The following is a 16,799-nucleotide window of genomic DNA, read 5'->3' as shown; positions in this document are numbered from 1 at the left end:
GAGAAGGAGAAGGAGAAGGAGAAGGAGAAGGAGAAGGAGAAGGAGAAGGAGAAGGAGAAGGAGAAGGAGGCGGAGAAGGAGGCGGCGGCGAAGGCGGACCTGGGCCTGGCAGAGCCGCCATTGCCGCAGGAAGAGGAGGAGAAGGGCGGAAGTGTGGAGCCCCCGTGCTGGGCTTGCGAGCGGGAGTTAAGCGGCTGTAGGGCACCGGCAGCCCCCTGCCCGCCCTCCTCCCCGCCATGCCGTGCGTGGCCGACTGGCTCAACAACCCCTTCAGCATCGTGCAGGGCATCTTCGGTGAGCGCGGGTCGGGCGGGGCTGCCAGCCTCTCCGCAGCCTGCCCGACTCTCTCAGGGCTCCCGAAACCTCCGGGATTTCCCTCACGGGGAGATGGGGCGGTGGGATAGAGGAGGGCCCGGCCCGGGGACGGGTGAGGCCTGGAGGGAGAAGCGCCCGGGAGCAGCAGAGCGGGCGGGTGAACGCTTCCTCCTTCTCCTTCTTCCCCGCCGGCTTCCCCAAGGCCTTTGAGCGGGGTGCCGGCTACAGGGGTTAGCGATGGGTGGTAATATTGTCATTGCCAGGCTTGATCTTGACTAAAGGCAGAGATTTCGACGGAAATACAAATTTCTGCGGAGAACATAAAGCTGGAAGGGGCAGCTCACATCCTGCGGCTTCCAGCTAGGCGTATGGCGCTGCCTCAGCTTTCGGTCGCTCCCAAGAGTGATGATATTTTTCCGAGTTTGCCTCACGGAGTTTAAGATGAGGAATCGCTGCAGTCATCAAGTAGCCTGAAAATGTCGTCAGGCGCCTGGAATAGAAGTGAATTTTTACTTAGTAGGAGAATGCTGAGTAAAATCTGTGCTCACGTAAATGTGTTTTGTTTGCAGCCCAAAATGTTCCCAACTCTGATTGGGAAAAGAAGGTGACTGAATACTTCAGGGAGAAATTAAAAGAAAATAACGCTACTAACTGGGTAAGGCTGTTTTATTCTTCTGAGAGTTATTCTTAAGTTTCATTCTTTTTACCTCTTAATCACTGCAGTGATGGGTTTTTGAGTTCTTTCTTTTCATGATAAGGACACTTCCAAATTTTAGGCCTAGATTTTGGGATATGTTATTTACGCCTCGTGTGCTTTAATCTCTGTGTAAAATAAAGCTGTAAAATTCTGTCTGAAACTGGAGAAGTCAATCCACCTGACTTGAGTGAATCCACTTGACTCCAGTGTACTGTTTTGCCCTGGGCCATAACTGTTGGATGATGCCTGTTTGTGGTACAATCCAGTAGATGGCAGGAGCTGACAAATGCTGTCATTTTTTGAAGTGTTACTGCCTGCCCTGTCTTACTGTGAGTCTGCAGTAAGTGTTTGTACACCCCTTGTTTCTGAACTGGTCTTTATAAATTTCTTCTCTCACTCTTTTTTATCACGATGCTGCAGATTTCATGCGGGTGTGTGGGCTGAAGAAATGGATAGTTGGACTAATTTTTGAGGAAAAAGTACTTTCTTTTAAACCTGCCTTATTTGGCTATATTATTGGTTTGAGCAAGAAAGCTATGCTTTCAAATTAAAAATAAAGCATGCATAATTGAGTTCAAAAGCTGATTTTTTTGTAAAAGACTGGAGAAAATGGCATAATGAAATACTGCTGTGGGGATTAAAAACTTTCATACCAAATCTGTTGTACTTATGGCTTAAAACAAGTGACAATGATCTGATTTCTTTTTTTCTTTGTCTGTCAATGAGAGTATTCTGCAATTGTGTTAAATTTACAACATTAGAAGGAATTGAATGCACATCTTCTTATTCAAGAAAAACATGAGAGAATATACTTTTTTTTTAAATGTCATTTCCTATAGGGCCTCTTATGGGTTTTTGTTGCATTTTCATGGCTTCATATGGCTTCTTACTTATTATTTCTTAATATTTATATACCACTTGTTTAGAATAAGCTCTCTTTTGTAGGTTCCATCACTGAATGATGTTCCTGTACATTACCTAAAGCCCAACAGTTTAGTGAAATTTCGCTGCATGGTTCAAGATATGTTTGATCCTGAGTTTTACATGGGAGTATATGAAACAGTTGACCCAAACACAAATGCACGTGTAAGTGAAAAACTGATACATTATTCTAATAAATGCTTAGGATTTTCTGCATTCTAGTCCTCATATTTCCTCTAGTTTCTGAATTAAACCTATGGAGTCAGGGCACTGTCTTATAGAACTCTGTTTATATTGTTCAGTGATATGTAATACATAACTAATTGAATATTTGTTGGGTAATAAAAATTAATGAACTAACAAAATCTTCAGCGTTATGTCTTTGAAGTATCATAGAATCATAGAAAGTACTTAATATTGCAATGATTTTGGTGTATTTCATGCTCAGTATGCTGTCAGAATGATTGCATTGCCTTTTCCTTCTTGATAGGTTTTGCATCTTGGTAAATACAGAGATGTGGCAGAATGTGGGGTAAGTTATATGGATTTGAGGGGTTAAACATTGGTCAGAAAGTGTAGTTTAGCTCATTTGGCACTTTCCAATAGATTCCTTCTCTTAAAATGCAAAATTAATCTCGGGTTCTGAAAGCAAAGCCTTCTTGACTGCTCACAGGCATTCTAAGCTCAACAGACTTCAAGCTGTTTCTATTTAAAATTCATTTTGCTTGGGGTGGGGGGGGGTGGGGGGAGGGAAGCGCTCTTCATCTTGAAACTTCCTGCCCTGGAAAACAATTTACCATTGGTAGTGCAGTGCTGTTGGAATCAAAACATTACAGATACAGACTGCTTGGATTCACTGAGTCCTGGGTACAGAGTCTTGCATGCTTGTTGTAACTTCTGGCTGAAGACCTGGGCCTGTGGGATTAGTTTTAAAAAAGAAGACAAACTCTATAATCAGATTTTTTTTAACAGAATTTCTGTTGGTATTGTAGCCTCATCAGGAAATTGATTTCAACTCCTCACAAACAGTCACCTCGGAGAGACAAACTTTCTACTGTGTTCCAGTGCCTGGTGAATCAGCATGGGTGAAAGAAATATCTTTTTTTGATTGATCACAGTGATTGCCAATTAATTAGTTAGATGTAAGGAGAATAGTTTATATAAAGTTTGTTGTGGATTGATTTTTTTTGTTGGTTTTTTTTGTGTGTGTGGCTCAGGAGAGGTTGTAGGTGTAGAAAATGTAAAAAGGAAAAATAGGTGGTGTGCTGAACGCACAAAGAGGATGCACACGAGTTTCATTTTAAAATATTTTCATGGCTGCTTGGGAAGGTCCTGAAGATTTCTCTTAATTTCTGTTATCAAATGCTTAGAAAAAGAAAATTCAGTTGAGCCATAGGCACAACATTTGACATGCTGATCAAATTGACATTTGCTGATCAAATTAAGGCACTGTTACACCATGAGAGTGTCTACAAAAGAACCTGTGAAAACACTGAACATCTTAAGACAGTAATTCCTGGAAAACTGAAGTGTTTTTTTAGTTTGGTCACAGGGTGTCATTTGTTCAGTGAGTACAGGAAACAGCTTGGGGAGAAACAAATCATCTCTAGTTTCTCCTGGTAAATGGAAGTTGAATTATCTGGGTGAAATGGTCAGAGAATGCTAATTTGAACACTTTTTTAAAGAATTTTGTATTCTCTTCTCTCCCAAAGGAATGAGGGAGAGGTCTAGAAATCTTACAATATGTTGCATTTTGTACAGATTCAAGCATTTGATGGTAGATGTATAATTATTTTATATTTCACATTTTGAATTTAAAAAACCTACTGCTTGTTATTGACATAGAACAGCCAATGCAATTTTAAAAGCTGAGACAATTTTTGTATAGAAAAGGATTAGTAAGCGCCTTTGAATGAAGCTTACAGCAAAGTCCTGCAGTGATGGAAATTTGGAGTTGGACTGTTAGGAAAATAGTGAACAAGATTTCAGTGTTTGCCCGTTATGCTAAGAAAAGGAAAAGTATATGAGCTTTCCAAAATTCCTTTCCAAATGCAGTATTGCTTCTATTTTACAATCATGTGAACATTGTGTGTTTCCCTTAAAGTCATAATAAAAAAAATTACCAGATAGCAAGTCTTGAAATATTACAGGATCAGTGCTTTAGGGGTGATATGTTGGAGAGAAAACATTGAGATTTTGAATTGTAGTAGAGCACAGGCATGCTCTCTGGGAGTTAAAAAAAAAAAAAACCTCTTTTTTAGAGATTTATAGTGGAATAGCACTCAGTGTTTCTATTTTCAACAAAGCCAGTGACTGCTGTACACTTCTTAAGCAGGTTATTTATCTGTCTAAATAGATGACATCTAGATAACAAGTTGAACCTTATTTTAATGTCTTGCTCAAAATACAATAATAATTTTTAGTTTTAAAGCAAGCCAGACTCCTGACTTCACTTGAATTTTCTCAACCTGTGGTTGTCCTTAATCTGCAATTTTACGCTTATATCAGTGCAAGCCAAGCTCGAGTCAGTCCTTCTACTTCCTACACACCCAGTCGCCACAAGAGGAGCTATGAGGAAGATGAGGATATGGATCTACACCCATCAAAACAGAAAGAGCAAAATATGGGTAATGGTTGTTCTGATGAATAGTAAAAATAGTTAAAATAGTTAAAATGGAATTTGCAGAAAGTTCCGTTTCAAAAACGGAAAGATTTGGGATGGTTTGAAGCAGTGTTGCAGACTTAATAGCTAAAAAACTATCTTCCTGCCTTAGCTTTTTTCTAACATGATTTACTAATCCAGCTTTCTATAAAGGAACAAGGTGAATACCAGGCATTTGTAGCCTCCTGAAGACAATTACTAAACTTTATAAAAGGGCAGCATTTCAAACACCACCAGTGTTCAGATATTGTGCAATTCTTACTTTAGTCACACTCTACTGTGAATTGCTTGTTCTGATGCTGACCTGTGGAAATGCCATGGCTGTGAACTTGTCAAAATCTCCAAGAATTCTTTGTACCAAGTTTAAAATTGGCAGTCCTGCTAAAGAAAAAAAAAAAAAAAAAAAAAGAAAAGCTACTGCTTTCTTTTGAATCCTTTCCTTTTGGATCCTTACTGGTTTGAATCCTTACTGGTTTGCAAGATAGACTGTGTTTTGTCTTTTGCTCATTACTTATAAATAGCATTTACCCTTAGTGCTGCAGAAAGTCTTCAGAGATTTCTAATGTAAACTATTTTGTTAATGCACAGTCTCACCTTTAGGAAGTACTTGCACACAATCTAAGAATTGTATTTTGAAAATCAGATTGCTGACTTTTTGATTGTTTAGGTTTCAAAGAGAAAAATCTTTACCAGTACTCACACTTAACCTCCATTATTCAAAATAAGTATTTGTTGAGACTTTTCTATTCTGATTAGAAGTATCTTCTGTCAAATACCTTTCATCATTAAATATTTTTGTCTTGAATGTCCTGTTAAATTACTTTAATTCTGTTCTGCTCTTTGAAGAAAGTTGTTTAATTATGCCTTTCTCTTTAAAAGCCTGTGAATCCTTTCTTTTTCAGGCAGTGGAGGTGACATACATGGATGTGTGGAGCCAAAGAGATTAGAAACAGAAGCTTCTGCAGGTCATCATCTCATTTCTCCCAACTGCTCCCCTCCACTTGACTTAAACTTTCCATTGCCAGGAGAGAAGGGACCAGCTTGTCTTGTAAAGGTAACACAAATGGAGGGATAATGAGCATGGCTGTGGCCTCAGTGAGGGAGTGGTGGAGTGTAAGGAGTCTTAACTGATTTACAGGCACAGAAATTGACTCTCATTTAAGATAGTTACACAGTTTCTCTTTGTTATTGCATTGTTTCACTTTGAGTGCTGTATTTAAATTTCGGAACTCCTTCAAAGGCATTTATTAGAGCTTGCATCTTCTCACTAACCTTAGTTTAAAAACAAACAAATCCATTACTTAATGCTTGAGGATGTGGCTTGTATTGACTCTTGGTGTTTTGCTTTTAAAATTTGTCCTCTATTGGCAAAAAAGTTGTGCTGGAACAAGCCAAAAAACAATTTTTGTATTTGAAATAATCCGTGATTTACTAGTATGCTGTTTTGACTGTGAAAATTCCAACACAAACTTTGTGTTGTTACTGAGTTGAATGCTCCTTTTATTCAGCAAATCTTGGTAAATCAGATTAAAATGGAATTGTTTACATTTCTGTAGCAAGGAATGCCAGTAGGAAAAAACCCACAGTCAGAGAACCTCCTTTTTCCAGTGTGAGCTCTCTGACAGTGAGGACTGGGAGACATTTTTTCTCACAGACTGTTCTCACTCTACAGTAGAGTCTTCTGGGACTTTGACTTTTTCCTTTTGTCTGTGTGTGCAGTCCTGCACCTGCCCTCTCTGCCTCTGTTTGATTAGTCTCTCTTTGTGGCAGGTCTATGAGAACTGGGAGAACTTCAAAGTCAATGATGTTCTGGAGGTGTATGGTATTTTGTCTGTGGATCCTGTGCTCAGCATAGTAAACAATGAAGAGAGGTAAGGTTCCCCTGTGCCTTATCCTGAAATGAAGGAAATTTTTATTTCAGTGAGCAAAGTATTTTGGCTGTTTCCTTAATTAGAAACAGGAATGTGTAAATGCACAAGTTATGCTTAAGAGGTGGATTTTCTTGCTCAAAAAAAGCTTCATAAAGAAAGTGTTAAATCAATCATCCTGTAAACTGGAGGCCATTGTATTCTGCTACATCTCTACCCTTGGCTGCACAATGTTGGTTTTTTTAGGTTGTTGTGCAGTCTATAAAGCACAACCTGCTTCTATAGCTGAATCTTTTATGCTCTTCCCTGCCTATTGCAATTTCAATGAATGATTGAATAGTGAATAAAACTTACAAATAGGCTTAAATTATACAATGTCCCTTTGAAACAATTTCTAAGTTCTTACCATAAACAGTTCTGTGGAATAGTAAAAAAAAAAATAAAATTGCATGTCTGCATTGAGAGGGAAAGTGACCAAAATTAGTATAAATTGGGTTTCTTTTTTTCATTAATTAAGGTACATCACCATGTTTTTCTGATAGAAACTTCCCATTTCACCTCCTGTTCTGCAATTACTTGATTGACAAAATACAAACTAATCCAGAAGGATGCAAGAAGTTGGTAGATAAAATAAAACTGTTGACCCATCTAAGACATACTACTGCTGCCTCAAACCATGCTTTCTGTTATTTCTGTTGGGGATTTTGTGGTTCTTTCTGATAAATATAGTATCAAGACTGCCATATGAATTCTTTATAGTGCCAGTTTCTTTAAAGTTAACACAGCCTGGTCAGCTGTTTTTGTTTTATCATCTTCCTGACAGCTGCTCCCAAACTGACAGCTCCATTGGTCTGTCACAGGCTGTTGGGTTTTTTCCTGCATGTCATTCTATCCCAAACAGACAAAATTATGGCATTCAGCAATGCTTTGAGTGCAAACAAAATACATTTCTTTTAATGGAAATTGTGGATAGTCTGTTGGTGGACTGCTGAAGGGGCCTTGAAGTTATGAAGCCTTTCAGCTTTTAGAATCAGTGCAAGTTGATTAAATTTGTACTAAACTTTACTATCCACTGACCTAATTACTTCAGGGATTTTAGTTTCTACATAGCAAATGAAAACCACCTGGGAGGAATCTTGCCTTAAGGCATCTTCATGAAGGGCAGAGCTTGTGTATCTGAACTCTTAAATTAAGAGGTAATACCTTCAGGTCCTTGTTTTCTGAAAATGATAGGATCCAATTTTTTTTTTTTTTTTTTTTTTTGGTCAAGTACATTTTGTCTCTTCCATGTCCTTATACATAATTGTGATGCAGTATTTACGGTGTTCATAAAAATCATTTAAAGAGTGGTTTGAATAATGGAGGGATTACCAGGAACTGGGAGCAGATGTTGTTTGCTTTGTTCTTGGCCTGGTTCCAACTGCTCCGGTCAGGTGGAGAGAAATTAGTGTAAGATGCTTCCAATTCCAGTTGTGCTGTGCCCTTTCCTAGGGACAGCTCAACCCTTGATCCTATGGAGTGTATGGACACAGCAGAAGAGCAGAGAGTACACAGCCCTCCAGCCTCATTAGTCCCCAGAATCCATGTGATTTTGGCACAAAAACTGCAACACATTAACCCATTACTGCCTGCCTGCCTTAATGAAGAGGACAGTAAAACCTGTGAGTACCTGAACTTGACCTCACCCTCTGTAGGTGTAAATGTGCAATTTCCTAGGACATACAAACAGATGCTTCTTTGTTCAGAGACAAATACATCCATGGCAGCCTCTGAATTCAGATCTTTGTAATTGGAGGAACTGTTCAACACTACAGAACTGGACAAGATGCAAGTGTTTGTGTTTGTGATGCTTATGTGTTTAATTTTTCTGAAGTTAATGTGATTTATACAATATCACTTTGGAATTCTACATGGCCAAGGATTTTACCAACTTGTTCAGCCATAAGATTTTGTTTGTTTTCAAATGAAGTAATGAATTGCTGGATAATAGAATTTCCAATTGAGTATAATACTGCCAATAAGAAATAAAGCAAATCATAAAGAATCATACTCTGAAGAAAATCAGGCAATTCTGGGTTTTAGCAGCTATGCTATTCCTTGAGGTCTATTTTACTGTTACTTTTTGTCATTGAATTATTGCATGCAACCCTCTATTGAAATCTGTAATTTTTGTCCTTATGTGCCTTGTACTGGTTGTTGTGAGCTGTGCTACATGTAGGGGTTTTTTTCTGCCTTGAATATGGGGTGGATAGGTTATCAGCCTAAGAAATTGGGCTCCAAACTTTACAACCTTCTTCAAATGTATTATCTGATATCTAATTAAAAACCAAAGCATTTTCAAGAAAATGTTTAGTGACTTGTTATCCAAAGCCAGTAATAATGCAGTTGGAAAACCTATGAATTTGTTTATTTTTTCTACTCCTTTGGAGTAACTGTTTTTTTTTCATCAAGCTCTAATGGAAAGTAATTTTTTTAGAGAGAGAAGAGAGGGAGGAACAGCACATTTTCTGACATCTGTTTTCTTTTATCAGTTGTTTCTAATTTCATGTCTGAGCTGTCGCCAGTGAGAGCAGAGTTGCTTGGGTTCCTCACCCATGCCCTCTTGGGAGACAGTTTGGCTGCTGAATACCTTATATTGCATCTCATCTCTACAGTGTGAGTATTCAGATGTTTGCAGAGAATTTACATAGTCATCTTTTAAAAGAAATCTCTTCTTTGGGGATTTTTCACCACTCTGCAAATAAATAGCAGAAAGAGCCTAAAGGCCACTTATGCCAGTTGAACCTTGTCCAGCTACAGTTGTCTTGTCATAATAGACAAAGTAAACAGATTGCATTGTCTGAAATAAGTCAGTTTTACCAGTTTTGGTAAAAGGACAGTTTGGTGGCATTGTATCCTTTCAGTGTTTCTTTGAGAGCTGGGCAAAATCTCCAAGGTGCTCTTTTAAACTGAGGTATGAAACAATCTTTGTGTCTGGAGCTTCTTTATCAAATGGGACATGCATTTGCTTCTGAAAAAAGATATTGACAAATTGCAGTAATTATTGTTTAAGTATTAAGAGCTTCTGAAAAGTACATTTTGGGGAGTTGTTTAATTGAATGTGGACATACATTGAATGGCAAGTTCAAGTGACCTCTCATGAAGCTTATGATAAAAATTTATAACTACCTGATCCGATGCTGTAGCTGAATGTGCCTGTCATCTGTTGTCTTGGCTGTTTAAAGTGGATTTGTGTGATGGTTTAACATCCTGTGTTAAACCAGCATCCTGTGACTCACTAAAATGGAGGTGTGATACTTCACACAATATCTTTTGAATAGATTAAGTACAGATCTGAGGCTCAAATTTAATTTTAGTCTTTCTTCAAAACTAAAAGGGATCAAATTTCCAATATAAAAACAATATTTTGGTAAATAAATGACTTTTTATGGTTTTAAAAATTCTGTTGTGCTACAAGGTGAGTAGTACAGTACCTGTTTGTTTATCCTTAGTGTCTACAGAGGTATATATACAGGTTGGACTCAGCATACAACCTTTCTCATACCTGCAACTGATGTATAAAAAGCCATGAGATACTTCTTAGCGAGACAGGTGGTATCAAGGTAGATCCAGCCAGAAAAGCTGTGGCTGCCTAATGATCAGCCAGCAAGATTTGTGGTGGGTTTCTGTGCCCTCAAACCGTATCCCCATGTAAATATAAGTACTTCAGTATAAGCATATGAGGGTTTTCCTTTATTCTCTGCACAGTTCATTCTTTCTAGTGGGACTGTGGATGCTCTGACACTTGGACTAGAATGTGTTTTCTCTCTTTGCTGATATCACAAAAAAGTTGAAATTTGTCAAGCATGGGGAGAAGATATACAGTGAGAAGAGTGAGAGGAAAGCTGAGGGCAGGTAAAGGAGATGAACAGTCACGATAAGCAGGGATGTTAAGACTGGAAAAGAAAAAAGAAAAGGATGAAGTATGTTTACTGAGTAACAGCTGAGCCCATCCAGAAGGCACATTGCAGGATCTCAAGCACTACAAATTAAATTGTTGTTGTAAGCCTCCCACAGCAGTCTGCAGCCCAGCTCAGCTTCTCAGGCACTGGAGAAAGAAAAAAATGTGTCTGCCTTTTAGGGATGTCTTAGTATTGAAATCCTGCTAGCACTTAGAGTAGCTAAGGGCTACTTTTATTCCCAGTGTTGGTCAGGTGCTTGCCTCACCTGTGTTATTTTTGGTTTAGTTATGCCAGGAGAGATGTCCTTCCCCTGGGAAAATTCACTGTCAACCTGAGTGGATGTCCAAGGAACAGCATCTTCACAGAGCACATCTACCACATCATCCAGCAGCTGGTTCCAGCAGTAAGAGTCATGGCAATGCAGTCTTTTAATATTTCTGAGGATTGCTGGTGGAGTAGTTGTTCCAACCAAATAAAAAGCACTTCAGTTAAAGGAGGGTTCCCTAAAGGCTCCTGCTAACATGTTGTTGAGCAGAAAAAAAATGGAGAGTGGCTTTTCCTGTCAGTTAATTCTGTATTTACATTGGCATCTAGGATGAATATGGAGTAAAATACTATCCCCATAAGTATTAAACTGACAGGCAGAAGCTGCATACTGGTTTTATTCCTTTCTAGATCAATACGTTTAGACACCTAGGTCATTTGATTACCACGTTGCTACTGTTTATCCCTAAGTCTGTGGAAACCATTCTCCAGAAAATTCATAGGAATCCAATTTGGAGTCACAATAATAATTGTCTTGCTGCAATAAATCCTTAGTTGTTCCTTTGCTCACCCCAGATGTGCAGCACAGGTGATCCAGCTTCTTACCCAATATCTTTTCCTTCGGGAAATTTTCAAGTCTTTAGCATGTAGACACGTGGCTCCAAGCTTTGTTTTACTTCCCGTGGAGGTTCAGAGTGACAGCTCTTGCTCAGAGAAGCGATTCCCAGTATTCCCAGGAGAAGTGCTGATGAGTTTTCTGTCCTGCTTGCAGTCCTATCGCCTCCAAATGACCATAGAGAACATGAACCACTCACGCTTCATCCCGCACAAAGACTACGCTGCCAACCGCTTGGTCAGTGGGGTGCTGCAGCTGGCCAGCAACACTTCACTGGTGGTAGATGAGACACAGCTGGAGCAAGGACAGCTTGACACAACAGGTAGACTTTTTTTTGGTTTTTAAAAAGAAAAAAAAAATCTCATCTGGAAGGTGAAAAGTTGATATGTTTTAAGACAGGGATGGTAATTGTGTTCTGCTGGTAAAGTTCTGTTACAAAACTGGTTTGCACATCCTATTCCATTGCTTGAGGTAGCTTCCTGCTGGTCTGCAGCCTCTCAAGACAAAAGGCAGTTTGATCTCTTTGGGTTTTGGGGTTTTTTTTCTTCATTTTACTTACTGGAATTTTCTAGTATTTTTCTCAGAAATGCTTGTATTGAGTCAAAATCTCTGTCCCAGATTAATAATGAAACAAGATGGTTCCTTATGCTTTGTATTCTTAATGTATATATGGAAACCATCCCTGAAAATCCAACTAAAAACTGGGGATAAAACAAAAAAACTAGCTAATACTCTGTGGAACAGAATAGTGATTCTGTAAGCAGATGTAAGCAGTGTAGAAAAACTCTGTGCTGGTTTATAGTTTTTTAAATATTTGTCCTTAGTTACTAAAAATCCTCAATATTTAAAGAAAAGAAATAGTAAGTATTAAAGGTTGTAGATAAAGAGCTTCTTAATTTTATTTCATTTCTGTTGGTGTGATGTTCTCTACTGAATTTAGAGTAAAAAAATGAAGAATTTTAATTTCCTGTTACGATGTTGGGAACAAAATTGAATCATATAGAAGAGCAAGGATCTTCAGATCTAGTAGTCAGGTTGGAACTCTTCAGTCATCCTGGAGATTTAAAAGGGAAAAGGTCCCAGAAGAAAACCATAGAAAAAAACATATTTACTAACTTTAAAACCATATTTTATTAACTTTGCATTTATTATAGTGAACTAGTAAGAATTTATTAAAGGCAAGAACCTAACAGTAGACATGTCATTTGATGTGACACTGCTGAAGAGGACTTGGAATTGTCAGGTACGTGTTAGTATTTCACAGAGAATTCCCAGAGTTAATTCATCAGTCTTAACTTTCTAAATTTTAAATAGCTTAGTTCCAGGTAAGGCAAGTGACTTTTGTAACAATTTGGCAAAATGATGAGTATATGTTTCAGCTGTTGTGGTTTAGCTACCCTATCTAATGTGTTCTTCAGCCAGCAAGACTTCCTGCTCCTGCCCTGAACTGCTAAGTTACACTTTCTGCCAGGTAATTGGCAGTAGTTTGTCGTCTTTTGGGGACAGATTTTTTTTCTCTGTAAATAGTTACTGGGCTTTGTAGGGCTGATGAAGATTAGCTATTAATATACATACCATGGCAGATGCAATTTAGGCTTGAAATCCTTAAAGAATTCTTAATTTGGTTTTAAGAAAGGGTTGTCTGTATCTGGGAGACAACACAGACAAGGAGAAACAGGATGCTTACAAGAACTTTTCTACTTAAAAACATTTTGCCTCTTAAAACAGATTGGACAATAAAAGTCAGGTCTGATGTTTCTTTAGGTCCAGTTCTCAGAGAATTTATTCTTGCTTTTCTAGGTGTACATAATGTGACAGCACTGGGTAATCTGATAACTTGGCAGAAGGTGGATTATGACTTCAGTTACCACCAGATGGAATTCCCATGCAATATTAATGTTCTGATCACTTCAGAGGGACAGTCACTCCTACCGGTATGGCAAAGGTCTTCATGAATTTGGGGAATAACTACAGTTTTTAGCTACTTACTTAGATTATGCCACTTCAGAGGCAAGGGAAGACCAGAAAACTGCCTCGTGACCAAGGGCTGGGTACCATGCTGGTATGAGTTCTCAATTGTGGTTGCAGCCAGGCCAAGAACCTGATGAGAGGAGAACCAAGAGATTGACCTTCCCTCCTCCTTGGCTGAGCAGTACAGTCATGGCAAGGCTGTGGCTGGAGTTAAGATTCCAGCAGTGGAGAATGGCTGCAGCTACACTGCTGCTCTCAAAGCTTTGCTCTAGGCCAAGAGTTTTTGAGGTGATGAGCACATGAATAAAAAGCAATAGATCTGGCATTGAACCTAGAAAAACTGCATAGCCCGAGCTTAGAAATCTCTGCTCTCCTGCACCCCAGCTCTATGAACCAAGCATTTGCTCTCTTGCTTCTTACCTGAACCAAGCTCCTGCTTGGGAACCATTAAATACTTGCGGAATTGTCTTACCTTAATTTTGGGAGGTAGTTTAGAGAGATTAAGTTAGTCTTGGAATAGAAAAAAATAGGATGTGGAAAGTAATGATGGGTAATTGTATTTTTCAGTCGGATTGCAGAGTCCACTTACAACCCGAGATCATTCCACCCAACATGGAGGAGTATATGAGCAGCCTCCTGACAGCAGTGCTCCCTTCTGTGCTGAACAAATTCCGAATTTATTTAAGTTTATTGAGGCTGCTGGACTACAGCATCTCTGATGAAGTGACCAAGGTATGGAAGATTTCACTAATACATGTTCAACTGTATATTCAGATAGAAAGCACCTCAAGAGGAAGTTTCTTTACTTTCCCAGTACTCTCCATGTCAGGGATTCTCCTTGGGAGTTTTCTGAAAACCAAAGAGACATTTTCTTATCCTGAATGTGCCTTCAAGGATTTATATTCTGGAGTATTCCAGGATCTGCTTTACACTTACCCTGCTTTCTAAACCTCATTTTGAAAACTAATTCTTTCCAAATACAAGAACTACTTCCCAACAGTAAAGACCTGACACGTTTCTCCTGTAATGGTTATGCTGTTTAGATCCTTAAAAACTTAACCTTGTACTGCAGATTCTTTTTTTTGCCACTGAATTATGGGCTGTATTGTTTGCAGGCAGTAGAAGAAGACTTTGTAGAAATGCGTAAGAATGACCCTGAGAGCATAACAGCAGATGATCTGCACAGAACTCTGCTGGTTGCAAGGTGGGTACCATTGTTTATCCTAATTCCAGACTTCCCAGCAAGCTGGTAACAATTAAGTGATGCTTGATTAGAGTTGCAGGAGGCTGCCTGGGAACCAAAAGATGGAATTGCCTTTCGCTTTGCTGCTCTCATCCGATTCTGAGGCAGTGTGTTCCCTCCTCTCTTTCTTCCCAGCTTTCTAGCTCGTGGGATACTGCAAGAGCCCTGGTTTTGTGCTGTGCTGGCTTATCAAACCTGACAGATGAACCAGCTCTGATTGCTGTTTCTGCTCCTTCAGGTTCCTGTCTCTGAGTGCAGGGCAGACAACGCTGTCAAGAGAGAGATGGCTGAGAGCAAAACAACTGGAGGCACTACGGAAAGCCAGGCTGCAGCAGCAACAATGTGTTAATGGGAATGAACTTTAACATTTTGGGGATGTCACGATGAAAATTTTGTCTAATCCTAGGTGGAAGCCACGCTAAGATTGGAATATTGTTTATACCAGTTTTTGTAGATAATTTATACCAAAAAGTTACGGATATTTACCTTTGCAGTCTGAACACGCTTAACTCTGTTCAGCCAGTTTAAACATATTTTATGACCTTTTTTTGGAGCTTGTTTTGTAATTGAAAAATTGGTAACAATGAGCAAATTGTTTGATATTAAACTTTAATACTGAAGTTGCATAAAATTTTTGCTTTTAATAAGAAGAAAATGTAACACAGAGCCCTTAATACACAGCAGAGAAGTCTGTGATCTGATTCTTGAGTGGCTGAATTCTGGGGCTCAGGGCCTGCAGCAAGCCTGCAGCTGAAAGAAACATTAACTTGAGTGTCTGGAACTGCACTCACACCAGCAGGGGTGTAGTGATTATATTGTGGTGTAAAGAAATTATTTGATCTTATCTAGGACAAGGTGCCAGTGTGAAATAATCTTCACTGTTCTTGGGGAAGAGCAAGACTTAACTGCTCAAATCTCTTTATTTGGGGCACAGCTTTAAATAAGAAGACAGCCTTGACTGGAGAATGGGTGATACTCATGTACTCACACAAAATGTACCTCACTTTCTACATGACCAGTAATGCAGTGTGCTTAATGGGTTTGAATAAGATCAGTTAAGCATTAAGAACAGTCTTACCCTATCTCATTCATACTGTACAGTAGGAGCTGCTTTTCAGAGGCCAGGCTGCCCCTCATGGGACTTGCAGAACTTGTTGAACAAGGCTGGTTTAGGTACTGAAACCTTATCCTGCTGGGGGCTGGGAGTAATCCAGAAAAACCATGGATTAGTAAATAGGACTGGCCCAGTGGACCTAATTCTGGATTTTGCTTTAATTACTCCTTTTCTGAACAAGAAAAAAAAGGCTCCTGCCACATTTCCATGAAGCTGATACTACCTTTACATAGTGCTTTCTCCTGACTGAGGTGGGATGAACAAGGCACACACAGCATTTTTTACTGCATGGCATTGTTTTTTGCTGAAACTGTCCTTTTCAGCTCTGCACACTACTAATTTCAGTATTTATGATGAACAGGTTTTTGTGTTATCTTAAATTTCAGCCAAGTTTCCTTTTTCAAATCACTTGCAGCTGATTTTTTTTTTTTTTAACACTAAAAAAAAATGAATATTCATGCTTTCAGCTGACTTCTGCTACATTAATATGAAGATACACAACTGAACAGATGCAAGAAGAAAATGAAGTCTCTCTTTAGAAGGCCATCTGGCTGGAAGGCAGTTGATTTGTAAGATTTTCTTTTAGTGCTTAAAGGATGGGTTTGTGCATATTTTAGGTATTGCAGAACTCCCAAGCTGGCAAGACAAGATAATTTTGGATCACCCAGCAGATCAGGAATTAGTTTCCAGGAGGAAATGCCCCAAACTGTTGCCTAATTCTCCTATTTAAAAAAAAAAAAAAAATGGGGAAGTGAGTTTATAGCTCTGAGCATCCTTGCATTACAGGGCTGTAGAAGTCACTTTGCATTTATATAGATCAGTTTCTTTTTCTCCTACAACAATAATGGTAAAATATTCAGCATTTTTCCCTTCAGCAGTTCTTAAGGACTGTGGCTGTGACTTTTTTTTTTGTCTTCCCCCCTGGGGCCAGGGTTGTAGCAATGCAACAGCAGAAGAAAAGGATCAAGGACTGAAGCCCTAGAGGTGGCCCCTGCCTGAGAGGTGCTTGGAAATATAAATTTATATATATAGGATATATCCTCTGCCCCTGGTGTGGTGGCCCTGCCTGAGCAGAGTTGCACCAGATGACCTCCAGCACATCTTTCCAGTGTCATCCATTCTGTGACAGGGAAAGTCAGGACAACCCCTCCAACTTTGAAACTTAAAATCCCACCAGCACCACTTCC

General features: G+C 39.1%; 1 protein-coding gene across 1 annotated transcript; it reads left to right on the top strand.

Annotated features, from left to right (window-relative positions):
• Nucleotides 1-89: 89 nt before the first annotated feature.
• MCMBP (minichromosome maintenance complex binding protein) lies at nucleotides 90-15,118 on the top strand. Its single transcript, XM_071749544.1, has 16 exons — nucleotides 90-294; nucleotides 885-970; nucleotides 1,958-2,098; nucleotides 2,424-2,465; nucleotides 2,926-3,027; nucleotides 4,431-4,560; nucleotides 5,498-5,649; nucleotides 6,366-6,466; nucleotides 7,955-8,124; nucleotides 8,995-9,118; nucleotides 10,690-10,807; nucleotides 11,441-11,606; nucleotides 13,085-13,218; nucleotides 13,823-13,987; nucleotides 14,371-14,459; nucleotides 14,737-15,118. Exons 1-16 carry the CDS (start codon nucleotides 237-239, stop codon nucleotides 14,861-14,863), a joined length of 1,905 nt encoding a protein of 634 aa, XP_071605645.1. The 5' UTR covers nucleotides 90-236; the 3' UTR covers nucleotides 14,864-15,118.
• Nucleotides 15,119-16,799: the final 1,681 nt, after the last annotated feature.

The sequence above is a fragment of the Heliangelus exortis genome, chromosome 7 (genome assembly GCF_036169615.1).
Source record: "Heliangelus exortis chromosome 7, bHelExo1.hap1, whole genome shotgun sequence".
NCBI classification, from domain to species: domain Eukaryota; kingdom Metazoa; phylum Chordata; class Aves; order Apodiformes; family Trochilidae; genus Heliangelus; species Heliangelus exortis.
The sequence above is the reverse complement of the archived record's forward strand: the minus strand, read 5'-3'. Positions and strand labels throughout refer to the sequence as shown.

Coding starts and splice junctions, on each gene's coding strand:
- MCMBP (XM_071749544.1), top strand. CDS start 237: ATGCCGTGCGTGGCCGACTGGCTCAACAACCCCTTCAGCATCGTGCAG. Junction 2,099..2,423: donor ACCCAAACACAAATGCACGT/GTAAGTGAAAAA, acceptor CCTTCTTGATAG/GTTTTGCATCTTGGTAAATA. Junction 3,028..4,430: donor AATCAGCATGGGTGAAAGAA/ATATCTTTTTTT, acceptor CTGCAATTTTAC/GCTTATATCAGTGCAAGCCA.